Source organism: Halichoerus grypus, chromosome X (assembly GCF_964656455.1).
Source record: "Halichoerus grypus chromosome X, mHalGry1.hap1.1, whole genome shotgun sequence".
NCBI lineage: Eukaryota > Metazoa > Chordata > Mammalia > Carnivora > Phocidae > Halichoerus > Halichoerus grypus.
Window position 1 is genome coordinate 46,449,950 of NC_135727.1, and position 13,475 is coordinate 46,463,424.

At 36.9% G+C, this 13,475-nt stretch overlaps 1 protein-coding gene across 7 annotated transcripts in view; it reads left to right on the top strand.

Moving 5' to 3' along the window:
• ZMAT1 (zinc finger matrin-type 1) overlaps positions 1–12,086 on the top strand; it is a 36,253-nt gene extending 24,167 nt beyond the window's left edge. For 2 of the 7 annotated variants that reach the window (XM_036095430.2, XM_036095469.2), the window contains 3 exons: positions 113–397; positions 8,195–8,294; positions 9,534–12,086. In XM_036095430.2, the coding sequence (XP_035951323.2) occupies positions 113–397; positions 8,195–8,294; positions 9,534–10,857 (1,709 nt within the window). In that variant the 3' untranslated portion in view covers positions 10,858–12,086. Of the gene's footprint in view, positions 1–112; positions 398–1,194; positions 3,282–8,194; positions 8,295–9,533 lie in introns of those variants that run through there. The other 5 variants (XM_036095488.2, XM_036095449.2, XM_036095498.2 and 2 more) reach the window with 5 other exon arrangements.
• Positions 12,087–13,475: the final 1,389 nt, after the last annotated feature.

Consider the following 13,475-nt stretch of genomic DNA (forward strand, 5'->3'; position numbering starts at 1 on the left):
AAGTCCAAAGATAGCAGTTTTCAAAGAATTCTGAATTCCCCTAGTACTTTGTAATGAATGCAACTCTAATAGCTGAATATATGTTGATCACTTCTCATTACAACTATTTCAGCAGGTGTGCCTCTTACTACTTCTGCAGAATCAACTTTTCTGAAGCCCCTTGCCGTCAAGCCTCCTCCAGGTGGGATTAAAGACAAGACTATGCCTTCCTCTTCCAGCAGTGCTTTGGATTTGAATAATCCAAACAAGTATTGCAAGCTCTGTCCTGCTTCCTTTAATAGTCCATTAATGGCCCAACAGCATTATGTTGGGAAAAAACACAAAAGAAATGAAGCTAGGAAGAAGTTTGTAGACAACATAAGAGAGAAACCTCTTCCAGCAAAATCAGATGCAAATGGTAAACAGTAAAAATATCCCAAAATTCTTTCATAGGAAGTTGATATTTTATAAAACATACTGGTTTATGTATATATCAATTTGCTGTAGTTTGATAGCAGTGATGGGATTATACAATTTTAGATGAGTAAGGACTTCAGAGTCCATCTAGTTCTTTCTGTTGGTTTTCTAGAAAATGAGACTCAGAAAGTTTAGATGACCTTTATGAATTATAGAATCAAATATAGGTATTCCCGTGGTTCCATGTTATATCATAGGTACATAAGGAAGTATTTTTAACTAGTGTCATGTGGTTACATTATTCAGTCACTAAGTATGGCTTAAGTGTCTCTAAGGTGCTAGGCTAGTCATTGTTGGGAATACAAATGAGGATATACCATTTTCCCTGAAGGAGCAAGTGTCTAAACTAGTTGGGTTAATAACACTTCATTGCAAGAGGCTACAGACATGAATTTTTATGTACATATTTTTGATAACTAGAGGAGTGAAACATCATGGTTCAGAAAACCTTCATAGAGGATGTATATGATTTAGATTGGTGGAAGTGGGAAGGAGAGAGAATTAACAAAGGAGCTAGAAAGACTGGCAAGAATTCAGGCACAATAAAGATTCTGATCCTGACTGGAATAATCCACTTGCTCTTCTAACCATTTTTTTTTTCATTTTTCCCCCACAGGCACCTTCTCACTACTAGTGTATTTTATTCCTTTTTCATATTCTCTCTTCTTCCCACTTCTTTTCCTCCACTCACTGTTATTTTTCAATTCTTTTCTTACTAGACCTTTCTGCTTCATGTGAAAATGTTCATTACTCCCACCTTGAAGCCCTATTCTTTGTCATATGTAACTCCTTATGCTCTGGTTCTTCTTCTGTGTTTCTGTTTCTTTTCTGTTTTCTTTGGGGGCTCTTTTTTAATTCATTACCTAAATGTAGGTGTTCCTGTGGCTCCATTCTTGGCCTTACTCTACAAACATGATCTAAGCTGTTCCCCTGATTTCATCTCTTACCTGTATGCTTATAACCTTTCTGTCAAGCTTTGGACTCATATCCAACTGGCAGCTACTGCTTTACCTGGATACCTCATATCCATTTCAATTCCACTCAGTTATTCAGAGTAGAAACCTGTAGTTAACTGTGAATCCCCCAACACTACCTTCTTCACTTTTTATATCTAATGAAACACCAAGCCATGACTGTTTTACCTGGTCCCTTATCTGCAGCCCTACTCTTCCCATACTAGGTCAGGCCCTCAACATCTTTCCTAGAGCTTTGGTACTCAAAGTGTGGTTTGTGGCCAGCATCATCAGCATCACTTGGAGCTTGTTAGAAAAAAGAATCTCAAGCCTCACTGCAGACCTGCTGGAACAGAAACTGCATTTTGACAAGATCCCTAGGGGATTTGTACTCACATTAAATTTTGAGAAGCATTGTTCTAGAATATTGCCACAGCCTCCTAACTACTATCCCTGCCATCAGTTTTCTCTCTCCAAATCTACCCTCAATTTAACCACTAGAGTGTTTCACCTAAAGTGCACATCCTTCCAGGTCATTCCCTACTTTAAAATCCTCACTTGTTTCTCCTTTTTCTGAGGATAAAAATCTAAGCTTCATAACTCTTTACCATCATTCCCTGCCTATATTCTCCAGGCTTATCCCTTCTTACTTCCTGCCATGATCTGTATAGGTCAGAACCTGCAAACTGCTTATGGTTTCCAGAAACCATTACCCTATTTCTTGTCTCTGTGCCCTTTTTCATGCTGCCATTTTACCTGGAACATCTCCATGTTCCTCTTCTTTATCTAATTCCTAACTCATTCTTTAACATACTACTTCCCGAGAAGCCTTTTCACTCCCTTCAAGACTTATCTTCTGTGCTTCCTTAGCCTGCATGTCTAATTTTCTCTCTGTGTGTCTTTATCTCCCACTAGAATGTGTAAGGTCTTTGAGGGAAGGGATTTCACCTAACTCATCTGTATTTCCGGTGCTAGAGATAGAAACTGGCACAGAGTAGGCCTACCTCAATAGCGATTAGTTTAATATAGAATCAGTGAACTACTAATCTTGATATATTGAGTGCTAACCCTGCATTGGTACTATTTAAGTTTCCTAATTAATGTGATTCAACATATCCCAAAAAGTTACATAGAGATCTGTGTTTTTATCTAGGAATTTGAAGAATGTTGATTTAGGCAAGTGTAGAAATAAAAGTGGTAGGGCTTCTGAAAGTAGTAGATGTTTGGAGAAATGACAAACTTTAACTTGTTAGGATATTTTTCCTATTGCTGGGGTGAGGATATCTGAAATAAGTACCTTCTAGTTTAATGGACAGCATTAGGTAAAATTGGAACTGAGTCAGCTATGAGAAGTGTACATACTCTGGTCACTTCTAAAGGGAGAGTCATGTTAGCATTCTGAAGTTTCAAGGTTATTAGAATAAGAGAAGGAGAATTTTGGTGAAATTTTCATCTGGCCAGGGAGGGAGTGCTGACCATTAGCATAATAGAGCTCAAAGAACAAATTTTCAGCCCTGCTTTTAACTGTCCCATTTTAAGAACAGTAAACATTTGAGGATTAAAAAATAGCTGGAGAATTTAAATTAGCTAATGAGAATTTCAAAGAACAGAACAGCAGAAGCCCATATTATAAGCGAGCAAGTGGTAAGACAGAAACCATTTGATACATGACACCTTAACTATTTCATTCATCACCCCATTTTCTCCCTTCTTTCTGTCTCTGCCTTTTTTCCATCTGTTTTGTTTATATATGTTCCTACTATACCTAATCTCTCTTTCTTCATCATTCTCACTGCTTTCTTCATGTCCCTCATCCAGGCCAGATCTTATTAGCACAGGAATGGCTACCATAACGATATGGAACTAAAGTATGTATGTATTTTTTTATTTATTGTATTTGTTTTGTTTATCTTACTAATTTCTAGCCTCATTATTGCACTTAGATATCTCACCTTCACCTGTGACTCAACATACCTAAAATTGAATTAATAATCTTCTCTAAAACCAACTTGAATTTCCCAAGATTCCTGTCTTTGCCAACTGTACCACTATTTATTAGTCACCTACATTTGAATCTTTGAGGGCATCTTCAACTACTCAATTTTCCTATATCCTGTCCATCAGCAAGTCTTATCAAGTCTTATTAGAACTATTTTTCCTTTCCATTACATTTCCACTACCATCATTTCACACTTCAATGTTGTAACAACCTTCTGGAAGGCTTTACATATACCTCATTGTTATTCTCTCACTCCTTAGTAGCAAGATTTCAACCCTGAATAAATTCCACAGTCCACCTTTTCTACTTTTACATTCAGGATACTGGGTGACGCTATGGAAAATTATGTAAAGCTAGAGATTGGGTACCTCAACGGAGTCTTGGGATCCAATCTCTGTGGGCTTGTAGTCCTATTTAATCCTTTACCTTTTCCTTCACTTTCCTCTCAGCCGTGATTTTAAAACCCACACCACTCTCCAGGACTCTCTTCCACTCTTCTACACTTCCCCTTCTCACACCCTTCAGGTAAACTTATCTCCCACATTCAATCAGTTACCAAGTTTTGCCAGTTTTTATTTTTTTTTTAGTTTTGCCAGTTTTAATGGTATATTTCACCAGTCTCCTTGCTCCTCTCTATCCCTACTGTGTTCTAGCTCATGCCCTCCTTATCTCTTGGCTCATCTAGTTATTTACATACATGTGGTCTCCTTACTTTGAGGCTTGTTCCTCTCAAATTTATCCTCCATATTGCAGCTAGAGGAGAGACTTCTCTCAAACACACAGCTGACCATGTCACTTACTACTTAAAACATTTCAAGGTTTCCCAATACACAGGATAAAAAGTCTAGGCTCTGTAGCATAACCTATACATCTCTCTGATCTGACACCTTTTTGCTTCTTCCATCTTATCCTGTTATATTTTATTCCACAACAATTCCAAATTTTAAGAAGTTCTTATAAACACTTCTATGCTTCTATCATGCTAGTCCCTCTCCGTACAATACTCTTCTCAACTCTTTTTGTCAAGTTAACTATTGTTCATCCTTCCAAGTTTAAGGCATCATCTCTTCCAGTAGCCTTCTTCAGACCCCCATACTCTGCTTCTTTGAGCTTCCATACCCCTTAAGCACACCTCTTACCTTTTATCAAATGAGATTGAAATTCATTGTTTATATATGTTTCTCACTTGGATTTGTGAGCAACCTGCCCATTTTATTCATCTTGTAACCCTAGAATCTAGCATAATGCTAGATTAGCTAACGCTAAGGTGCTTAGCGTTTATTGAACAGATTATTTGAAGTCAACACATCATGCTCATTTCTGTCTCTCCCATATCTGATACTGTTTTCATCCCCGGGAATGCCCTTATCTGCCTTCCTTACAATTCAAATCCTTCTTGTCCTCCAAGATCCATCATAACTTCCCTCACTGCTCTAGCTGCTGGTATTCTCCCCCTCCTCTGATTCCTCATAGACTTCACTTTTTCGTTGACAATTGCATTAATTTTAGCCCCTTAACTGAATTAGCCTCCTTGAGACAAGGGATTATATTTTATTCTGCAATATCCATCTCAGCACTTTATATGGTAATAAGTACATAGTTTTTCTCAGTATTTGCTAATTGTTTATTGAGAGGCGGTGTCATGTAGAAGGATAAACATAGATTGGGAGATATGTTTCAAGTCACTTACCCGGTTGTACCTCAGATTCCTCAGGTGTAAAGTAAAAATAAGGCTACTTCACAGTATTGTCAAAGGATGAAATGAAGCAGTACAGTATCCATCACAGAATAGGTCCTTAACAAATGTTACTTTTTTTAAAATGTTTTTTTCTCCTGCCGTAACTTAAAAACAGGTAAATTAGACTTTTTCTACTTTACTTCATAAAGTAAATCCCACATTAAGTTGCATTTTTGCTTATATGTAGCTCTCAATTGATTATTTTCCATTTAAGCTATTAGACTGATGGTTCTCACCTTGACTACATGTTAGAAACATACAGGGAGCTTTTAGAAATCTCAATGCTCAGGCCATCCCTCAAATCAATTAAATTAGAATCCATAAGACCTACACATTAGTGTTTTGTTTTCTCTTTTTTAACTCCCCAATTGATTAGGATATAGAGCTAAGATTGAGGACCACAACGTTAGACTATAAAGACATGTACTTCCCCAATCTGTGCTTTGAAAACAAAGATCTTAGTCTGGGGAGTTATAAGATAGAGCTGTGATTAGGAGAAAAATGGGCACCACAAGTGTTAGGTTATAGAAGATTCTGAAAGCTATGAGATGCAAAGAAGCTTGAGCTTCTGAATGAAGTGTAAGAAGCATAGTGGATTAAAGAGATTTAGAGTATACTTATCTTGGTGAGCACTAAATAATGTATAAAATTGTTGAATCATTATATTGTACACCTGGAACTAATGTAACACTATTAATTATATTTCAATTAAAAAAGGAAAAGAAAAAGAAACATAGTGGAGGCAGGTTACAGAAGGATTAGACCAGGAATTCTGAACTTGGAGCCAATAAATAGACTTCATATCTTCACAGAAATTGTTTACACCATTTTTATATATTATTTTCTGAGATGTCTATATCTAGAAAAAGATAAAGAATATCAGTGTATGAAAAAGACAAGGGCTAAGGTAATAGTAATCAGACCAGAGTTCCAGAACTGCCTCTGGACCTTTTATATGTGACCTGCAGCTTCTCTAAACCCCTATATTAACTATATTACAATCTTCCAATATAATTTGTAAAGAAACAAAGGAGGAACTGAGGAGAATATTATGTATACTATATACTTTATAAGCACTAAACAAATATGTAAAACCCCTGAAATATAATCTAAGTTTATAATCATAATGAAGATCATTGGCTTGATATTAGGGCAGTGGTGCTCAACAATGGCTGTATAAAAAAAAAAATCATCTAAAAACGCTTTCAAAAAGTAAGAAAGCCTGGTTCAATTCCTAGAGATTCTGATTTAAGTGGGCCGACGTGGACCTGTAACATGAATATTTTTAAAGTTTTCCCCATGGTTCTAATGTGTAGCTAGCATTGAGAACCACTAACCTAGAGGAAACCAGGTGTCCTGCTTATCTTGCATAACTTGGGTGCTCTCAAAATGTATGGTGTTGGCCAAGCAAATCTGAGTCTTAATTTTCGCACTTGTTAAATAAGGATATTAATTTTTTGAAAAGGTTTGTTGTGAGCATGCATGGTCCTGGATTTAGTCCTGAGCTTTGCAGGAAGTCCAGAATCTTCACGGTAGATCAGCCTCAAATCAGGGACTGACCAGACCACAAACAAACTTGGCAAACACTTATAAATAATCAAGGAACTAGAAAGGTATTCCCTTAGTGTATTTCCCACATGTTCTCTAAGAATAATTACCTGTGGTATTGTTAAAATACAAATTCCCTCTCCTAGAGAGAGCGGATCATGTTCTCCAAGGGAGGAGCTTGGGGATCTATATTTAAGTAATGCTCCAAGTAACTCTTATCAGAGAAGTCTGGGAAACATTGTAATTTAAGTTAATACATTATCATTCTGATATTGATTTATGGTAGGAGAAGATATATATTTTTTCAGTTCTCAGGGTTTTTAAAACTTGGATCTATCATCCAGGGTATCCCTTTTTTGGGATCAAAGAATATGGGAAACCAAATTATAATCAGAAAGTGACTTGGTGAGCATGAAATCAGAGCACTGGGAGAGAGGATAGTTATGAGGAACCATTCATTCAGTCTTTGACATAACCTGCTGAGCTCTCCTGGGCCCACTAGAGTATCTGTCAGTAGTAAGCAGAGGCCTCATGTTCTTCCAAGTTAGCATCTTTCTTTCCCCTTGACAATATTCTCTTGTTTCTATGAATAATCTTTGCTTGGACAAGACCCATACACTCGATAATGATTAATTTAGCATCCTTTGAATGATGAAGGTGCTGTTTGATTCAAAAGATGACCTCGCTTGACCCTAAAATTACTGCAGCCACCAATTTATTGCCCCTTCTTTAGGGTGGGATTTTTTATATTTGGCTTATGAAATTTATTAATTTGCTACTTCTGACCAAAGAGAAAGTGGAAGAATAATGAGGTTAAGAAAATAAAGATTAATTTATCCCCTGCTTTCAATTCTACCTAAGAAGCAGAATAGAGAGGTAGCTGGTATGCCTATTCTATAGTTCTTGACTCTTTTGAAGTGGTAACTAGTAGTTTTTAGAATTTTGCTTTCAGCTTTTATCCTGAGAGTGGGGCTCACTGAACCTCTCTCCTTTCTAAAATCTGTCTGTGGAAATTACTTTTGGTAAACTAATGCACTACAGTGATTTCAGGTAAGAGAGTAAAAATTTGCTTTTGTTTGATCTTTTGGGAACTTTCAGGTTTTTATTGGGTGGAAAGAGAATTAGGAGCAAGCAAAAAGGTTGGTTAAGGGATTAAGAGGCAATCGTTGGTTGGATGTACTAAATTTGAAGTGCCTGCTACACTTTCATGTAGAAACAATAGGCAGGCAGATAGCAGTTTCTTAGGAAAGAGGCCAAGCCTAGAGAAGCAGTGTGGTGTAGTGTAAAGAATTCTGGGCTCTAAATTAAGAAGTATGGGCGCTGAGAGGTTATCTCTATTACTAACTGGCTCTTTGACTTTGACCAAGTCATTTGACCTCTCTGGGCCTTATCTTTAAATTGGGAAATTTCAATAGATGATCTCAGTAAATTCCTGTCCAGCTTTGTGATTCTAAGTGTGTCCATATTGACCTCCTTAACTTGGACTCTCTATTTTTTCAGCATTTAGTATGAGAACCTACGTTTGCCATATTTGTAATATCACCTTTACATCTTTAGAAATGTTCCGATCCCATATGCAAGGAAGTGAACACCAAATTAAGTAAGTATTTTTTTTACCAAAATCCTCCTGTGACACCAAAGAGCAGGGCTTCTGTCAAATACCCTTGCATGTACTTTACAAACTTTCTAGGCATTCATTTCCCTATGAGTTGATACTGCTATAGGTGATGGTATTTGTAGGTGATGGTATTTGATACTGCTAGAGGTGATGGTATTTGAATCCCCTAGGGACTTTTCTAGCCATGATAGTATACTGGCAGAGCTGGATAATTGGCACCCCTCCTGACCAGACAGCATTGTCCTTCTCTGGGGAGATGCTAAAGGATCATTCTCATTGAGCCATACAAACTCAATTAAGTCCTGGAAGGTTCTTAGTTCCAGGAGATAAAAGTGATCTGGTCATCATCCTTCCAGCGAGGTACAGTAGTTAAGAAAAAAGGTCTTGCTGTTGGACAGACCTGGATTGGAATATCAGATCTGTCTTTCTAACAAGTGTATAACTTTGGATAGCTCCAATATGAAGTTGTTATAATGAAATATTAAAAATTTGTGTGGGGTGCCTGGCCTGGCATATAATAGGAGCTCGATAAATATTCCATTCTATTTTATTGTTTTAAGGAGGAGAGGATTAAGTGGACAATTAAGGACTGGACAAGTCAGGTAGCAGGACAGAGGGGCACTTAACTATTGTATTTTTCATTTGTTGCTTTAAAAATCAAAGCATAGTGTTTCTGTTACATTATTTTATTCTGGTAGAAAATATATCTACTTTGAGTCTGAATACTTAGGAGCTAAACTGATTCACCAAATTAATCTTCAGACTCTTTTTTTTTTTAATCTCAGAGTTCCAGAATAAATAGCCATTATATTTATAGATCTATACAAGGAACTAATTAAAACTTTTAAAACAATGTGACATTCAGATCAGACCATCTTTGGGGCATTAAATATTATTGGTCCTTTCCCGCATATCCCAACATGCCTTACATTTTAAGTACTAAGACAGTAGCAGCTATGTCTGCATCTTCCCTTTTATCTCAGCCCTGAAAATTTTTTGTGTGTAAAAAATTGTGAGGTACATGGGAAATATCTGACTATCCCTGCTGCTTCTTTTTGGCATAAAAAGTGATGATTTATAGCTTTTATATTGCAGTAGGTTTTTAAAATTTGTTTGGGCTTTTGTTGTTTTTGTTTTTCCAAACTAATCTTTTTGAAAGCAAAGAAAATATTCAGAATAAAATAACCTAGTAACAAGAACTTTCTACTGTCTTCTTTGCAGAGAATCCATTGTTATCAACCTAGTGAAGAATTCAAAGAAGACACAAGACTCTTATCAAGATGAATGTGCAGATTACATCAAAGTGCAGAAAGCCAGAGGATCAGAGTCCAAGACTTGCTTCAGAAAGATGGAAGAGGGTTCTTTGGAAACCCGTGGGTACAGGGAAGTAGTTGATTCCAGGTCCAGATATAGAATGTTTGAACAAAGACTCCCATGTGAGTCTTTCCGGACATACCCAAGATCATACAATATTTCACAAACGGGAGAAAACCAATTACCTCATTGCTCACCAGCTCGTTCAAAGAGGACCTATGACTCTTTCCAAGATGAACTGGAAGATTACATCAAAGTGCAGAAAGCCAGAGGACTAGATCCAAAGATTTGTTTCAGAAAGATAAGAGAGAACTCTATGGAAACCCGTCGGTACAGAGAAGTTGATTCTCGACCCAGACAAAGAATATTTGAGCAAAGATTTTCACTTGAGACTTCCCAGACCTACCGACAACCATATAATATTTCACCAGTGGAAAGCCAATTACATCACCGGTTACCAGCTCATTCAAAGAGGACTTATGATTCTTTCCAAGATGAACTTGAAGATTACATCAAAGTGCAGAAAGCCAGAGGACTAGAGCCAAAGACTTGTTTTAGAAAGATTAGTAATAGCTCTACGGAAACCCGTAAGTACAAAGAAATGGTTGATTCCAGACCCAAACATAGAATATTTGAGCAAAAACTCCCATTTGAGACTTCCCAGACCTATACAGGATCATACAGTATTTCACAAGCAGTAGAAAACCAGTTACCTCATTGCTTACCAACTAAGGACAGCAAACAGAGACTAGACTCCATGACCTCTTGTCAACCCATCAGAGACTATTTCCCAGAAAAACCAGTACCCCTGAGCCTTAGTCAGCAAGAAAATAACTCTGGCCCATACAGTGTAGAATCTGAAGTTTACAAGCACCTCTCCTCAGAAAACAGTACCAGTGACCATCAAGCAGATCATAAACGGAAACATCAGAAAAGAAGAAGACACCTGGAGGAAAGTGAAGAAAGGCCAGAGAAAGAGCAGTCCAAGCATAAAAGGAAAAAGAGTTATGAGGATACTGATCTAGATAAGGACAAGAGCATCCAACAAAGGAAAAGAGAGGGAGATAAAGTCAGTGTCAGTTCAGGAAAGCTTAAACATCGAAAAAAGAAAAAAAGCCATGGTGTACCCACTGAGAAAGAAGAACGTAAGCACAAGAAAGAGAAAAAGAAATCTGTTGAAGAAAAGACAGAAGAGGAAATGCTTTGGGATGAATCTATTCTTGGATTTTGAGCTTTTAGTTTTGTTTACCCAAGGATGAATTGAAGAAATCAGTTAAGAACATGGATTTAGACAAACAGGAACATCTAGTGAAGAGAAGGAGCAGTGGATACAGTCAATGTCAGTTCAGGAAAGCTTAGTTTTTGTGTGTATAAATTGAAATTGAATTGAAAGAAGAAACAAACAAGCTTAGACCTACCCTCTGAGAAAGAATGTAAGAAAAACATAAAAACACAACAAGAACATAAGAGAAAAGGAAACCTGTTGAAGAAAAGACGAGAGTCAATGTTTTGGGAGGAGTCTGTTCTAAGAATTTGAACATTTCATTTTGTTTACCTAAGGATGAATTGAAGAAATCAGTTTAGAAAATGGATTTAGACAAAAAACAAAAACATCCAATGAAGAAGAGAAGAGGTGAATATGGTTATTGTCAATTCAGGAAAGCTTAGTTTTTTGGGGGGGTATAAAAATTGAAAATGAATTGAAAGAAGAAACAAGCATAAACCTAGCCTCTGAGAAAGAAGAACATAAGAACACAAGAATAGAAAAGAAAAGTAAACCTGTTGAAGAAAGATAATGATTTGGGATGAGTCTACTCTTGGATTTTGAACTTTTTACTTTTGTTCCCTTAAGGTTGAATTGAAGAAATAAGTTGAAGAGTTTGGTTTCATGAAATTGTTGTTATTTGAATTTTCCTAAGTGAACAATTAACTTTAACCTCTAACAAAAGCCAAGTGAAGTAAAAGTATTCAATATGCCTTTTCCTTAAGTTACTTTTCCTCATTTTCTTAAAAAAAAGGAAAGAAAAATTACGTTTCTTACATATAATGTAATTTTGCTTAGTGAGGTTGTCTCTACTTCTATTCATCAAATTGCTGTGGTGGTGAATTATTTACCCATGGGAGATAATTTATTTTAAATGAGAGAATTACCAGGCATTAGAGAATCCATTCCTTGTTTGGGTTTGTGATAGTGTTGGTATTTTATTATTGTTGTTGTGTGTTTATTTGTTTCTTGGTTTTCTCCAAGAAAAATGTATGAAGCGATTTAGACTGATTTTTTTGTTTGTTAAATCTAATTTGCAGTGTATTTTTATATTTTCTAGTTCTGAAAGTGAAAATGAAACAGTCTATAATAAGTTTAGATGATATATAGTTTTAAAAAGCTCTCAAAATGTACTGATACAAAATCAGTCTATATTCTGGAAATGTTTATATTATATTAAAGTGTTTTAATTTCTATATATTGTTTTGTGTAACCAATCATTTCCCAGCCAAAGATGATTTTATTTTGGGAATGAGAGGGGAAACAATTATACAGTTTGCACCTCTTGGGAGATCACAATGTAAGGTTGTAATAATTTCATTTATTTCACATCTTGCTTAGTAGAAGAAGCAGACTTGAGTTCACTTTTAAGTTAAAAAAATTGACCAACTAAATAACTTGAAACTGGAGAAGGAAGAATTTTCTAAGTGGGAGAGGGCTGTGAAGAGTACATTACCTTTATTTTTTTTATAATAAAAAATTCTTTTGAGTTTTTTTTTTTTCCATGCAGAACGTGCCCTCTTTAATACCCATCACCAGGCCAACCCATCTTCCCACCCCTCTTCCCTCTAGAACCCTCAGTTTGTTTTTCAGAGTCCATCATCTCTCATGGTTCGTCTCCCCCTCCGATTCCCCCTCTTCATTCTTCCCCTCCTGCTATCTTCTTTTCTTTTTTTTAACATATATTGTATTATTTGTTTCAGAGGTACAGATCTGCAATTCAACAGTCCTGCACAATTCACAGTGCTCACCATAGCACATACCCTCCCCAATCTCTATCACCCAGCCACCCCATCCCTCCCACCCTCCACCACTCCAGCACCCTCAGTTTGTTTCCTGAGATTAAGAATTCCTCATATCAGTGAGGTCATATGATACATGTCTTTCTCTGATTGACTTATTTCGCTCAGTGTAACACCCTCCTGTTCCACGTCGTTGCAAATGCCAAGATTTCATTCCTTTTGATGGCTGCATAATATTCCATTGTGTATCACATCTTCTTTATTCATCTGTCGATGGACATCTTGGCTCTTTCCACAGTTTGGCTATTGTGGACATTGCTGCTATAAACATCGGGGTGCACATACCCCTTCGGATCCCTACTTTTGTATCTTTGGGGTAAATACCCAGTAGTGCAATTGCTGGATCGTATGGTAGCTCTATTTTCAACTTTTTGAGGAACCTCCATACTGTTTTCCAGAGTGGCTGCACCAGCCTGCATTCCCAGAGTACATTACCTTTAAATTGTCGCATCTTGATAATTTTTTTTACACTGGTGCTCCTCTTTTTAATGATTAGCACCTCGTAAGTATTTGAACATCACCATGGTACCGTAGAAAATCCTGGGAATCCAAATCCCAGGATTCTGGTCTCAGTTGTACCATCAAGTTGCCATGTGACTGTGTGGGAATGTTATCAGAATCCAACCTGGAGTCATCAGGAATAGGAAAAATAGGCTATAGTATTCCCTTGATGTGTTAAACTTATCAAAAAGGTAAATAAATTTATGGGGCACCTGGGTGGCTCAGTTGGTTAAGCATCTGCCTTCGGCTCAGGTCATGATCCCAGGGTCCTGGGATCTAGCC